Source organism: Coenobita brevimanus, chromosome 80, assembly GCF_032717465.1.
Source record: "Coenobita brevimanus isolate Jiangsu-jjx chromosome 80, ASM3271746v2, whole genome shotgun sequence".
Taxonomy (NCBI): Eukaryota; Metazoa; Arthropoda; class Malacostraca; order Decapoda; family Coenobitidae; genus Coenobita; species Coenobita brevimanus.
In genome coordinates this window covers 56,125,108-56,140,107 of record NC_137033.1, presented here as the reverse complement: position 1 = coordinate 56,140,107, position 15,000 = coordinate 56,125,108, and the positions used below count along the sequence as shown (strand labels likewise).

Below are 15,000 nucleotides of genomic sequence, written 5' to 3'. Positions count from 1 at the left end.
CGTTAATGCTTTCGATATTTCTTTTTTATTTATTTATTTTTTTTAATTGAAATATTTTTCAGTTTAAGAATGCCCTTTCAATGAAGGAAATACATTTTCTATTAAATGCTTCTTTTTTTTTTTTTATTATGTTTTGCTCGCTGTGTGTGTGTGTGTGTGTGTGTGTGTGTGTCTGTAACAAAATGACTCAAACAGTTTTTATAGGACTTTAACCTGACATGGTGGAAGCTTTAACCTGACATGGTGGAAGGCTTGAGGGATAGCCGGGGAGCGGATCTATTGTGTTTGAGAAGATCAGTCAAAGATTAATGTCATGGGGCAGGCTCAAGGCCAACTTTAGACATTTTTGTCCTATTTACAGCAACCTGAAATGAACATTTTCAGTGTCTCAGTAACACAGAGAGCAGGCCAGCATGCTCTCCAATACAAGTTGCTCTAACTATCAACGCCATATTACATGCACGGTACACACTACACTTCCTTTTCCAAAATTCAAAAACATTATGGCTTCAGAACATAAAGCCTCGGAGTTCCCAAAGGGGGGGGGGACCATAAATCCCCCCACCTTCTGCTCCTCTCCCGGCGATGACCAGAGCTGCCTGGATCCACTGTCTGACTTACTTCTTCATTTCTGCAACATTCACGACCTTTCCTCTAACTTTCGCTCTGTTGAGCACCACGTCCCCTCCTCTAAACTTCACCTTCTTTTCCTAACTGAGACTCAGCTGTCTGAGGCAACTGACAGCAAACCCTTTTCTGTATCATCCTACTTTCTCTACAGTATACTCATTTCAAAGCAAAAGGTGGCTGTTGTGTATATATACGCAATGACTTATCTTGCTCTCGTGTTCCTGAACTCGATTCTTCTGAATTCTCTACACTCTGGCTTCAGCTTTCCTGTCATTCTCTGACTAAATATATCTGTGCTGTTTACTTATTCCCTAATTCTACTGACTATCAAAAATTCTTTGACTATCTTACTTCTACGATGGAACACATTCTACCTATTTCTCCTTTCTCTGAAATCTCCATTTTAGGAGATTTCAATGTTCACCACCACCTTTGGCTCTCCTCTCCATTCACTGATCCCCCTGGTGAACAAGCCTACATCTTTTCTATCCTTAATGACCTAGAGCAGCTTGTACAGCACCCTACCCATATCCATGACGGCCTTGGAGAGAGCTCCAACATACTTGACCTCTTCCTTACAATCAATCCTTCTGCTTACACTGTTAATCTTTTCTCTCCATTGGGCTCCTCCAATCACAACCTTATTACCTTAACCTGTCCTATCACTCTGGTACAGCCTGTGGAGTGTGGACCCTCCAAAGAAACGTCGTCTGTGGCATTTTGGAGCTGCGGATTGGGAGGCCCTCAGGCAGTACTTCTTTAATTTTCTCTGGAATGATGAATGCTTCCATGACCGTGAGCCATCTGAGGGTTCCTTGCGCATTACGGAGGTTATTCTCTCGGGCATGGAAGCATACATTCCTTTCTCATATCCTTTGACTAATGCAAGAAAGCCTTGGCTTAATCACGGTTGTTCTAATGCTGTCCGTAACAAGGAAAGGGCCTATTAAAGGTACCAGAGCCAACCCACCCCTGAATCACATCTTTTATACGTTTCTGCCCGGAATCGTGCTAAGTCTATTCTTTGCTCTGCTAAAAATAATTTCATCTGTACTAAATGCTCTCAACTCTTCAACTCGATTTCTTCCCGCTCCTTCTGGCACCTTGCCAAAAACCCTTCCGACAACTTTACCTCATTATCCTTCCCTCCTCTTTTCTACTCTGATGGCTCTGTAGCTATTTCTTCTACTGATAAAGCAGATCTCTTTCCTGAGACTTTCTCCTCCAATTCCACCTTAGACGATTCCGGTGCTGTTCGTCCATCACTTCCCCCCCTCTGACTTCCTCATGGCTGACATTAAAATTTCTTCAGCTGATGTATTTTCTGCCATCACAGGCCTCAATACTAACAATGCATATGGGCCTGATGGAGTCCCTCCTGTTGTTCTCAAGAACTGTGTTTCTGTGCTTACACCCTGCCTAGCTAAACTCTTTCGCCTTTGTCTATCAACCTGTGCCTTTCCTTCTTGCTGGAAGTTTGCTCTCATTCAGCCAGTCCCAAAGACGGGTGGCCATTCCCAACCCTCTAACTAGCTATCGTCCAATTGCTTTAACATCCTGTGTCTCAAAAGTTTTCGAGTCAATTCTTAACTGAAAAGTTCTAAAGCATCTTTCCTATCACAACCCTTTTTCTGATCGTTAGTATGGGTTCCATCAGGGATGCTCCACTGGCGATCTTCTCACCTACCTTTTAGACTCCTGGTCATCCTCCTTTCGTGACTTTGGCGAAAGCTTTGCCATTGCACTGGACATCTCAAAGGCTTTCGATCGAGTCTGGCATAAATCTTTAATTTCCAAACTGCCCTCTTACAGTTTCTATCCTTCTCTCTGTGTCTTCATCTACAGCTTCCTTTCTGGTCGTTCTATAGCCGCTGTTGTAGACGGCCATCGTTCTTCTCCTAGATCTATCAACAGTGGTGTTCCTCAGGGCTCTATCCTATCATCAACTCTCTACCTTTTATTCATCAATGACCTTCCAAGCTGTACATCTAACCCTTTCCATTCTGTTCCCGCAACATCCATCTCAGTAGTTACTTTAACAAACATGGGATGAGGCTATGACGCACCTATGTCTGAATAGGCTCGTATCTCGGACTGGGGTAGAAATAACCTTGTTGTTTTTAATGCATCAAAAACTCAGGTTTTGCATCTTTTATCTCCATAAAATCTTCCGCAGGAGTATCCTCTTCTTTTTAACAATATCCAACTCAATCCTGCATCATCTTTAAACATACTTGGGGTTTAATTTTCGTGGGATTTATCTTGGAAAGATCATATTACATCTCTTGTAAAATCCACTTCCAAGAGATTGAGTGTGCTAAGACAACTCCGTGCCTTCTTTACCCTTGCACAGTTGACCTCATACACTGGTTTCATTCGCCCCTGTGTAGAGTACAATTATCAAGTCTGGGGAGATTCCCCACATACAGCTATTCTCAACAAGGTGGAGTCTAAGGCATTTCGTCTTATTAACTCTCCTCCTGCTACTGGGTCCCTTCATCCTCTGTTTCTTCTCTGCACCGCGGCATTTTTATCTCTTTTCTATGGTCATTGCTCCACTGAACTGTCTATTTGCATCTCTCCACCACTACGGTGGGCGCGTAACAGCCGTCTAACAACAAACTCTCATCCTTTTTCTGCCCAGCTCTCTATTGCAAGACTTAACCGTTACCCTCAGTCCTTCATATATGCAACAGGTCACCTTTGGAACTCTCCCTCTGTCTGTATTTCCTGCAGCCTATGATCTTCTGTCTTTCAAACGCATTGTGTCCAGGTATCTCGAAATGAAATTAACGGATCTTGAATTTGGCTCTCTGTTTTCTTGTCTTTGTTTTTCATTGGAAAGATCAATCTTGAGGGCTCTTGGCCTTTGGTTTCTTCTTTCTTGTTTTAAATAACATGGATCACTATTACTGTAGACACTCTTTCCCGATTTATAGTATGTTTGTATGGTGTATGGATGTTATTGACATTTTCTCTTCCTCAGAGGAAAAGGCTTGGTTGTGTAGTGGACCTTGTTATGGGCTCTTACAGTCACTGTTTCATGTGCATTGAAATGTGGTCGTGTAAAAAAAAAATGGAAAACAAATCAATATAGGTCCTGGGACGACATCAGTAAAAACCTCTACCAGTAGGGTAGCAAAATGTTTATATGGGGTGCATTTGAAGGTGCGGCTCTGTTTGTTTGTTTAACTAAGGTTGTTCGTAAATGAGGTTCTTCATTCATGTAGACTATAGCAACTTTAGCTAAACCTCATGTTAGGGCTTTGAAGCTTCGCCATCTGTCTAGTGCTTCATGCTTGTTATTCATGCTCCCGACAGGCGATTTAACCTGGTAACTAAGGAGAGATCCCTCTTAGGTGCTGGGATTCAAAACTGTTTCCTTTAACCCAGTGCACAAACAGTAACCAACAAAATGTAGCCCGTAGATATTATAAATATTTGTAAACCACAGCCTGACTGACGCCTGCTCACTGTTGTTTTTCCATTAACTCTTCAGGTATCATGGTATCTGAGGAAAGGCAGTGAGATCCACCTCATTACTTTCGGCTTCCAGACCTACCACAACGATGATAGGTAAGTGTCCCTTCCTTCCAGTGAGGCTAGAAACGGCCTAAGTACATCTTATGAATACATTTTTATGCATTAGAAAGTAAAAGGAGGCAGAAGATAAAAAGAGCGACGGCATCGTTGAGGGTGGAGTTGGAAGTAAATGTATGTTCTTAAGTTTCAGCCCTGTCAGAAAATAAAATTAATAATCTAATTGAAAAGAGGGAGAGAAGAGAGTTAACTTATAGTATGGGATTTTGATGGTGTGCTAGAAGGAACGGAAAAGTCTGTTGCATATAGCCTGACTACAGTTGTTCGTCAGCCGACACAGGACAGATTTAGCACGATACTGGGCAGAAATATAAACTGTGTGTGATTTGGGGATAATTTGGCTGTGGTATGATTTGAAAACCACCGTCTTTTTGTGGACAGCTTAAGAACAATAAATAATAATAAATGTGTGTGTGTGGAGGAGTTAATTGGAAGTGTGTCGTCCTGTCTCGGCTACCTCCCTTTCTCTGGGGGAAGCAGCCTAGGTATATAGATAGAAAAGTGCAAGAGCGATTAAACCGAGGTCTCTGGTATTAGTGTGAGTAGGTAAGGGAATGTTCAGAATGTTCGCATGTTCGGGAGAGTCTAGAATATTCTTGGTACACTCAGGTGGGTCTTGAATATGGAAGCAATAATAATTCCAGGGAAAGGCAAAGAAGTACTGCCAAATACACACAACCATAACGCAATAAACACGCTAAATGGGAGGGTCCATAGGCTTTACTGAAGCATTGGGACAGATTGCTGAGGTAAGACTGATATGAGAAGTCCGTTGGAGAAAAAAGATTGACAGGGTAACCAGAGGAATAAGTTGTGAGGTCAAGTATATTGGAACTCTCTTAAAGACGGTCAGGGATACGGGCATTGGGTGTGGTAATGTGTTGTGGTGTGGTGTGATAGTGTGTATGGTAGCATTGTATTGTGTTTGTGTTGGTGTGATAGTGTATGTGATGGTGTGGTAATGTGTGTTGATTTCGTAGTGAACATATCGTGGTGTGCAAGTGTGTGGGGTTGGTAAGGTAGTGTGATAGTTTTGGGGTGTTGGAATGTGTAGTGACGTGCATTGTGTGTAGTGGTTTGGGAGTGTGTCTGGGGGTGGTGTGACAGTGTGATAGTGTGTGGGGATGATGTGGCAGTGTACTGTAATGTATGGTGGTGTGGTAGTTTGTGTGGGGTGTTTCAGTGTGTGGCAGTGTGTGAGGGTGGTGTTAATTGTGTGGTAGTTGTGGTGGTGCTGTGGCAGTGTGTTGTAATGTATTGCGGTGTGGCATTGTGTTGTAATGTATGGTGGTGTGGTATGTGTGTAGGGGGTTTCAGTGTGTGGTAGTGTGTGTGGGGGCAATGTTTAAGTGTGTGGTAGTGTGTGATTGTGTGATAGTATGTGGTGGTGGTGTGGTAGTGTGATAGTGTGGGGAGAGTTGGAGTGTATCGTAGCGTGGCAGCATGACATTGTGCATGTTGTTTTGGGAGTCTATCTGCATGGATGTTGGTTTGGTAGTGTGTGTGTGTGTGTGTGTGTGTGTGTGTGTGTGTGTGTGTGTGTGTGTGTGTGTGTGTGTGTGTGTGTGTGTGTGTGTGTGTGTGTGTGTGTGTGTGTGTGTGTGTGTGTGTGTGTGGTTGTACTTGAGGTTGTTGTTGAGTAACCCTGGTCTGTCTGGCTGAGCAGACCCAGCAACCGCTGGGAAGCAACCGCCCCTGAAGGGACATCCCGTGGAGTCAACTGAATTTTTTTTTTTTCCCCGGTAAACAGCGTCTCGCCATAGCGAGGCACAGGGTAGTGTGTGGAGGTTTCTTCCCCAGATGGACGCCGCGCGGGTCTCTCCACCCCGCTATCAGGGCTACAATAGCAGATTCCACACTACCCTGTTGTTTAGTTATATGGTTACCACTCGGCGTTGTAAATGGTTTCCTGGTTTATAGGAAATGAAATGGAACGATGAGTTATAAAAAGGGCAGGAAGGCTGAGAAAATTAGTTAGAGAGAAGGGCAGACACAGAAAAAGAATGATGAAGGAAGATGTAGGCAGTACTACATTAAGTGAATGGATGGTGGTTTATGTGGCGTTGTGGTTGTGTGCATAATAGTGTGGTGTGTGTATCTGAGAAGTGGTGTGGTTGTGTGTATTAGTGTGTACGTGGTGGTGTGGCAGTATGTAGTAATATATTAATGGTTTGGTTGTGTAGTAGGAAGTGTGGTACTGTTGTTGATGTGGTTTTGTAATGAATTATGAGGTTTGGTTGTGCTGAGAGATTTGGTAATGTGTTAAGAGGTGTGGTAGTGTTAGAAGGTATGGTAGTGTGTTAAGAGTGTGGTAGTGTGTTAAGAGCTGTGTTAGTATTAGGTGTGGTAGTGCGTTAGGACGAGTTGAAGTATGCATGAAGTGGCGTGATCGAGTGTTAGGAGTTGTAATAGTTTTGGGGGGAATTGTGGTTGTGTGTGGCAGGTATGGTAGTGTGGTTTGGTGTTGTTTCAAAACTATATTTCGACTACTCTTAGCATTTAACGTATCTAAAAATTTATATCAACACTTTTTGAGTGGTATATTCAGGCGGCACATTTTTTCATCTTTAATTAGCGCCTACTTGAAATTCTTACCTTCTGCGTCGGTTATTTCGCTTTTGTCTCATAATAAACTTAGCTAGTGACTTTGAAGCTGACTCCAGTATTTTAATTAAAGCCTCCGGTGAGCTAAAGGCCTGGGAGTAGTTTTGCTTTTACATGTCTATTTTTGTGCATCTGTCCACCTCTGTCGCTTTTAGGTTTTCTCTTTGTTGGTCTTTTTGTTTGTCAGGATCTTTGCTTTGGCGCTCCATCCCTTCTTCTGTCTGTCTTTGTTTCCTCATCCCTCCTACTGTCTGTCTTTGTCTCTACATCCCTCCTGTCTGTTTTTTCTCCCCATCTCTCCTGTTTCTTTTTTTCCTCCCCACGTCTCTGTCTGTCTTTGTATCCCCATCCTTCTGCCTGTCTTTCTTTATCTCATCGTCCCACTTTGTCTTTCTTTCTGTCCTCGTCCCTCCTGTCTGTCGCTGTATCCCCATCCTTCCGTCTGTCTGTCTTTGTCTCACCATTCCACCTTGTCTTACATTGTTTCCTTATCCCTCCTTCTCTGTGTGTTTGTGTATATCCACTTGGCTATTCATTTATCCGTCTGCCTGTCTGTCTGCTGTTCATCTCTTCCTCCGCCGATCTCTTCGTCTGGTCACTGTTTCTTCCTTCCTTTTTTTCACATCCTTTGGTCTCACAGTTGCTCCTCTGTCATATCAATCGTACCATCTCTACGTCTGCTCGTACCTCCATATCTCCCCGTCTCCGAGTCCTCCCGTCTGTCCATATCTCCATCATTTCGGCTCTGAGTTCCTTCCATCTCATCTTGTCTCTATCTCTTCACATCTTTCAGTCTGTTCATTCTTCCTCCTTTCTATCAGTCACTCAGTCTCTCCATTCGCCTCTGTCTCTCCGCTTGTCATTGTGCATAAGATGTCGGGGACTGTCTCTCTGATGGTGGTGGCGTGAGAGAGCTTAGCCTACGCCTGAAGAAGTTTATTTGTGGAGAGGGAAGTGAAGGTTGAAGGTCAAAGGGGAAAGTACGGACAGTATTCTGTGATATAGGAGCCTTTGTAACATCTTTCTTACCGATTTGTTTTGCATATTGCATCTAACCAGTCTACAGTATGTTATTTGAATAGATTTAAATCGACGAAGTTTGCATCAGTATCAGTCAAGAGGGTATTAAGGTGTAATGTGGAGAATAAATAGTTGTGGAAAATTTGCAATTCTCCGAGGCCACTTAGAATAAAACTTTAGTTCTCTGGTTCAGTGATGCGAAAGATAGTTACCCCTTCTCGTTCCTTCCCTTCCCTGCGCTGACGTCTTATCACGGAGGTGTGTTGTTTTAGGTCCTATTGTGTGTGTGTGTGTGTGTGTGTGTGTGTGTGTGTGTGTGTGTGTGTGTGTGTGAACAGTACAACTCGGTCAACTTTTATCCACTTAGACCAAGCTTATGTAAGGGCTACAAGCCAGGCAGTGCTGAAGTGATTAGATTTTGAGAACAAAGGATCATTGTGAATCAAACAGTGCAGGGTGAAAAATTGGATGTAGAGGCTGGTGTTACTCTTTGTGGATGGGACTTTTTTTTATAAATATTATATTCTTGCTCCCGCAAGACTATTGTAAGATATCTAAGGGAAGACTTCTCATGGAACGGGGTTGGAACAAGTTTTATGCTCAGTGATGTGTGTGCCCTGCATCTGGGTGCTTGAAACCACAGTCGTGGTGTTGGTAGTATTTACTTTCATATGTAAGTTTTCGTTCTGCTGATGACATATACGAGTACTCGTACAGACCCGGAGGCATACAAACACAGACTTTATAAAGTGTCTACCTTCAGTTGGATCACGCACTTTATAGGCACCTTTTCCCTATTAGTGCATAGTCAGTGTGACGAAGGTTTAATTCTGGTTTCGCTCTTCCTCCAAGGGGAAGGTTCGGTCAGCTAACAGATTTTATACAGACTGATAAAGATACGTTTACGGCAACCAGTAGCCAGTAAAACACTGGGACAACCAAGCCACATGTGTCATCAGATCTCTGGTACTGCACTTGTAAACCAGAAACCAAATGTACACACTGTACTCCAATGGCTACTTTGCATTTTCCGGGTGCCTTTTGCTTGGGTTAGGCTAGGCTGGGCTGTTAGGGTTAGTTCATGTTATGCTGTTAGCATGGTGAGGATTAAGCTTGGTTCAATAGGTTAAGATAGGATCGGCTGATAGGTTTGGTTAGGTAAACTTACGTTAAGATAGGCTAGACTGTTGACGATTAGTCAAAGTAAAGTTAGGTTTGGTTAGGTTAGAATGATAAGTTAGATTAAGGTCGGTTAGGCTCGGTTAACTCAGAGAAATAACAAACCTTAGCGCTCGGTGCTGAAGTGACTTACAGTTCGATAATATGTCACCGGGCTATCATGACTAATTGAGTGCATAGTCAGGCAATGTGGAAGTTACCAAAAGTATATATGGAGTAAATGAGCAGTTGGTGAATGCTGTGAAGGTAATGTATAAGGGTGATAGGGTTGCAGTGCGTGTATAAAGTGAAATAAAGGAGTTCTTTGATTTTAGTGTTGGACTGAAGCAGGGGTGTGCTACGTCACCGTGGCTGTTCATTTTGTATATGGATAAAATTATAAAAGAGATACTAGGTAGGGCAGTGGATGCTGGAGTGTCTCTAATGAGAGAAGGAAGGGTGTGGAAACTTCCTGCACTATTGTTTGTTGATTATACTGTACATGTGAATGTGAGCTGCAAGGCTTGGTGAACGAATTTGGGAGTGTATGTAGGATTTGGAATGTAAAAGTGTATTGAGATAATCCTGTGCTTGAGAGAAATGAAGTCAAAACATGTACTTTGAAGATGGATGGTGGGGAAATGTAAATCGAGTCCATTCAGGTACTTAGGTAGTGTCGCGAGTAAGGATGGAAGTGTAGAGGATGAAGTGCTGAAAAGGGTTCAGCAGGGTAGAAAGGTTGCTGGCTTATTGAAAGCAGTGATATGGAATAGGGAAGTGAACTTGGAAGTAAAAATGTCGCTGCATGACAGGATTGCAATCCTCACTGTAACTTACGGAAGTGAAGCTTGGACCCTGTTGGAAGAACACAAGTCAAGAGTGAGAGCAGTGTGACTGACCTGTTTGAGAGGAGCATGTGAGTCACATGGAGAGGCAGACAGACAAATGAGGAGGTAGGAGAGTGTTGTGGTGTTGATATGGATGTGACTGAGCGTCAAGAGAAACAGTATGATATGGTTTAACCATGTGGAGAATGAGAGACTGACTAGAGGAGTGTATGTGAGAGAGGTGGAGGGAGAGAGGAGAAGAGGGAGACCAAAGGTGACTTGGAAGGATGTAGTGTAGAGATATACGAGGGAAGGGATGTGAGTTGGAGGGAGGAGAGCCAAATGGCAGAGGTTAGAGCGACGTGGAGATTATTTGCTTGTGGCCACCCTCTGAACCATTGAGACATCTGGCAATAGATGTGCATAGATAGATAAGGAGATTGATGTTTTTTTCCGGGAAAAGCAGAGGTAAACATTAAGTTATGATGCTGTTACTATCTCGGGTGGAAAAGCTTCAAATTGCCCGTCATAGATCATCGTCCTGTGTGAAACCCTGGCCAGGATTTCCTTTCAACCGGGGATAAATGCAGACAGTCAGCAAATACTATGACTTACGAGTGTATGTCATTATTGTAAGGCTGTACTGGAAGGGGGTGAATCGATAAAGTCAGTGCCCGAGGCAGCAAAAATGAAGTAAAGGAGATGCATCGTAGTTTTAAGTGTAATAAGGTAAAATAAGTCCCCGGGGGTAAGATGTTGCGAAATCTTCTAAGCCATGAGAATAGGTTATTGTCCTAATTCAGACGGGAGAGGATGTCGTGGGGGAAGAGGACGAGAAGGAAGGAAGAAAAGTGCATGAAGGGAGGCAGAAAGGAATGAATGAATGAATGAATGAATGTAGGAAGGAAGGATGAAAAAAAAGCAAGACGTGCAGGACGAGAGAGGAAGGATGGCAGTAAGGAAGGCTGGAAGGATAAAAAAGAAGATAGGAAGGTAGGAAGAAATTACGAAATGTTGTGAACTGTTGAGTTTGGGACAGGTGGGGGGAACATGAAGAGGAAGAAAAGGTAGGCAGGTAGGAAGGAAGGCACGAACGGCGGGAAGGAGGAAGAAAATGAAATGTTGTAGGGTGTCGAGAGGGTGAGGTTGGTTAAGGGTTAGGGCGCGTCCACACGTGTGCTCGAGAATGTGTTGACAGCGCAGGTGGCAACATGATTGGATACATGTATGCAGCAGTATTTGGACAGATGTATACAAACATGTTACAGTGCAGCTTCAACCATGCTGGCAGCAGAGGTGATGGGATAAGTGTGTCCATACGAGGCAGCTGAGACTTCATCATGGTGTTGCCAACATGATCTAAAGTCCTAGGTGCTGCTGTTCCCAGCATGTTTGCATCTTGTTTGTTATTGTGTTGTTTACATGTTGGCAGCACTTGTTCCAGCACACGTGTGGACGCGCACTTAGGTGTCAAGAATGTTGACAAAGATGGCGGAGGTAGATTAAAGGTGAAGTGTGAACAGTGTTGATACTCAAAAGCAGAGAGAGAGAGAGAGAGAGAGAGAGAGAGAGAGAGAGGCTGGAAGTGTTGAAATAGGTTATATGAATTTCCAGAATGGAGGGAGAGAATGAGGTGAGGGGATTTTGGGACTGGACAAATGCGGGCCTGAGTCTGACCTTACGGACTCGGCTGGCATTAGAGGGTGACCAGTGGCAGAGGCTACCCTTCATTGTACTACCGCTAACAGATTGAGTCGATAATTATTTAGTGATGAGTGTACAGATAACGGAATTGTGTGTGTGTGTGTGTGTGTGTGTGTGTGTGTGTGTGTGTGTGTGTGTGTGTGTGTGTGTGTGTGTGTGTGAGAGAGAGAGAAAGAGAGAGAGAGAGAGAGAGGAGGGGGACTTCTGTTAGGTTGCGAAGTAGACCTTTTATTCAGATATTTATCTTTGGTCACTTTATGGGCTTGGGAGAGAGATCCCACCGTGCTTTTATGCTGCACGGGCGCGGATATTGAGTAAGCACAGATCATTTACATTAAGAAGCAGAAACACTTCCACCCCAGGGTTGTATGAATACTAGCAGGAGTACCCAGCGTTGCCCAGGCCAGAAAAAAAAAGCGAAATCTCTAATCCTATTTGTTCTAGTTCAGTCTTTCTTTCTACTCCAGAAAGACCATGTGCCTCTTATGCTTTAGAAAAGGGATTATAAGAGGTCCAGGAACTTTCTATTTCAGCTTTCGCAAACTAATGCACAGCATTTGCGTGCACTTGTTTATTATCACCGGTGACCTTGAATGACCTCGGAAGTCAACCTCACATAGCCTATGTCCCAATTGGAGGTCATATGAGTCTCCATGCCAAAAGTTGGTCTGGAGGGTCTAATCGTTCGAGCATGTATAACAGGTGACCATAAATAATCTCCGACCAGTGACCTCAAATGACCTCGAAGGTCAACCTCACATAGCCCTTGTCCGAACTGGAGGTCGGTTTTTTTTTTTTTTTTTTTTTTTTTTTTTTTTTTTTAATGCGAGGAAGAGGGAACCAAAGGCATGAGCCCGCAGTAACAGTTCCCTCCAAGAGAAAAACAAAATACAATAGAGAGCCAAATTCAAGATCCGATCATTTTGAGATGCCTGGACACACTACGTTTGAAAGACTGGAGATCATAGGCAGAAGGAAATACAGACAGAGGGAGACAGTTCCAGAGCTGACCTGTTGCATAAATGAAAGACTGGGAGTAACGGTTAACTCTTGCATTAGAGAGTTGGACAGAAAAGGGATGAGAGTTTGCTGCCAGACGGGTGCTACGCGCCCGTCGTAGAGGTGGAGGAATGCAAGCAGACAGTTCAGAGGAGCAGTGACCATTAAAGTAGCGATAGAAAAGAGATAAAGATGCAACAGTGCGGCGAAGAGACAGAGGTTGAAGGGAGTCAGTAAGAGGAGGAGAGTTAATGAGACGAAAAGCCTTTGACTCCACCCTATTGAGAAGAGCTGTATGTGGGGAGCCTCCCCACACATGAGAGTTGTACTCCACACAGGGGCGGATAAAACCCCTGTATAGAGTCAACAATTGTGCAGGGGTAAAGAAAGAGCGGAGTCGGCTTAGCACACCCAATCTCTTGGAAGCAGATTTTACAAGAGATGTAATATGATCTTTCCAAGATAAGTCCCGAGTAAATGAAACCCCAAGCATGTTCAAGGATGATGCAGGATTAATCTGAATATTATTAAACATTAGTGGGTATACCTGAGGAAGATTTTGTCGGGTTGATAGGTGTAAGAACTGAGTCTTAGATGCATTAAAGACAACCATATTATTTTTACCCCAGTCAGAGATATGAGCCAAGTCAGACATTAGGTGTGCCATAGCCTCATCCCTTGTTTCTTGAAGTAACTGTGAGTCTCCATGGCAAAAATTGGGCAGCAGGGGTACCCGGCGTTGCTCTTGCCGAAAAGACGACCACTACCAGTGACCTCAAATGACCCGGATCTGAATTTTAACTCCCCTAAAACCATCCTTGGGTCACCCTGATTCAGAATATATATGGGTCTGGTGGTCTCTGGTCCTCGGTTTGGGCGTGATTGAAGGACAAACAAACAACGCAGCTCTTTTATATATGCAGATGTGAGAGACAGTACATCGCCTAAGTTCAAGACCCATCCCCTTCCCACCCTTGTAACTTTATGTAGCATCACCCCCTTCACAAAAAGACAAAAAACAAACAGCCTTGCACATTGCACAGTGCACCTCAGCAACACCCCTCCTTCTCTACCCAACTAAACTTTACCAACATATGCATCAATAAACAGCCGCCACATTGCAGTGCAACCCCCACACTACAACACGCACACTTCATGCACCACACTATCACAGCACAGACAATCCATCAACGTAACCTCAGCAAAAGACATCTGCGAAGGTCTGGTTAAAGTGAGCGGCTCCCTACAGTTTCCTATATTCACATCCAGATGAGCCTGATCTTGCAACAAGAACACCAACACCAACACAATCCCTTCCCCTCACCTCACTCCTTCACAGTCTCTCTCTCCCTACAGTCCCTCCCTTTTACCATAAATACTTCCCTTCCCCCCACATTGCTAACCCTACCACCCTTAATAATTGTTTATGTCCCCTTATTTCTTCTCTGTTATCCTGACCAATGGTCTCTCTTCCCATATTTCCTTACGAAACTCCGTCTGTCGTCTCATTTCTCTCTCTTTGACCCATTCCCGTCACCTCACCTTCTAACTATATCACACTCCAGGTATTTTACTTCCTCTCTTCATTTATCCCTCCCTCTCTGTGTAATCCCACTCTCTCTTCACCACACCACCATTCCCATAATTCTCCCCATAATTCACTTTTTGACATTCAGGTTCTTTAATATTTGTTTTTAACCCCTCACTCATAATGTTTTCACAGCCCTTCATCTCACACATTTTGCCAACACTTCCACCCTCTCACTTTCCCTCAGATCCCATATTCTTCCCCTCGCGAAGCATCAAGCAGTCCAAAAGCTGCTTAACTCTGCTTTCTCTCCCCTCGCCCCTTATGTTGATATCTTTCCCTCATTCCTGTTTATTGCGAGCAAGCTTAACGAAGCTATGTTTACGTTCAGTTGAGAAATGACCGGCTCGACACGACACTGCTCGACCGCGATGATTTTCAGAGGCTCATAACTTTTCTATGTGAGATAGAGAAGAGAGGAGTAGATACATTCAATAAATTTTGTTTTTTGCTATGTGTATACTCATTACACCAAAGAAACCCCTTGGATCCCAGCTTTCCAAGAGAATGTACCGTGGGCTTAAATTGACATGCTCCAGTATAAAACTGAAGTTAAAAAGATTTCCTGTTGTAACACTGTTTTCGTGCATGAACTTTAACAATTAAATATCGGATATTACGCTCATAATTCTACATGAACCTTTTATCTATGTTAAGAGGGTGAAATCAGCAAGGGTAATCGCCCAATTTCTGGGTTTTATTATTAGATCAATAGCCAAGAGTTTACCGACGCGGTTCGTTGATGAGGCAAGTCGGGTACAGAGAACTGAACATTACGTGTGTGATAAATGCTACGGCGCCTCGCTATAAGCACATCCAGAGAGAAAACGTGAGAGGGGGAGAACGTGAGTGAGTAAATATTTTGGTTCA

General features: G+C 43.6%; 1 protein-coding gene across 1 annotated transcript in view; it reads left to right on the top strand.

Moving 5' to 3' along the window:
• Nucleotides 1-15,000, top strand: part of LOC145409363 (lachesin-like) — a 172,918-nt gene that overhangs the window by 8,888 nt on the left and 149,030 nt on the right. Inside the window, exon 2 of the mRNA XM_080279832.1 lies at nt 4,130-4,206. Coding sequence (XP_080135958.1) covers nt 4,130-4,206 — 77 coding nt within the window. The remainder of the gene's footprint in view (nt 1-4,129; nt 4,207-15,000) is intronic.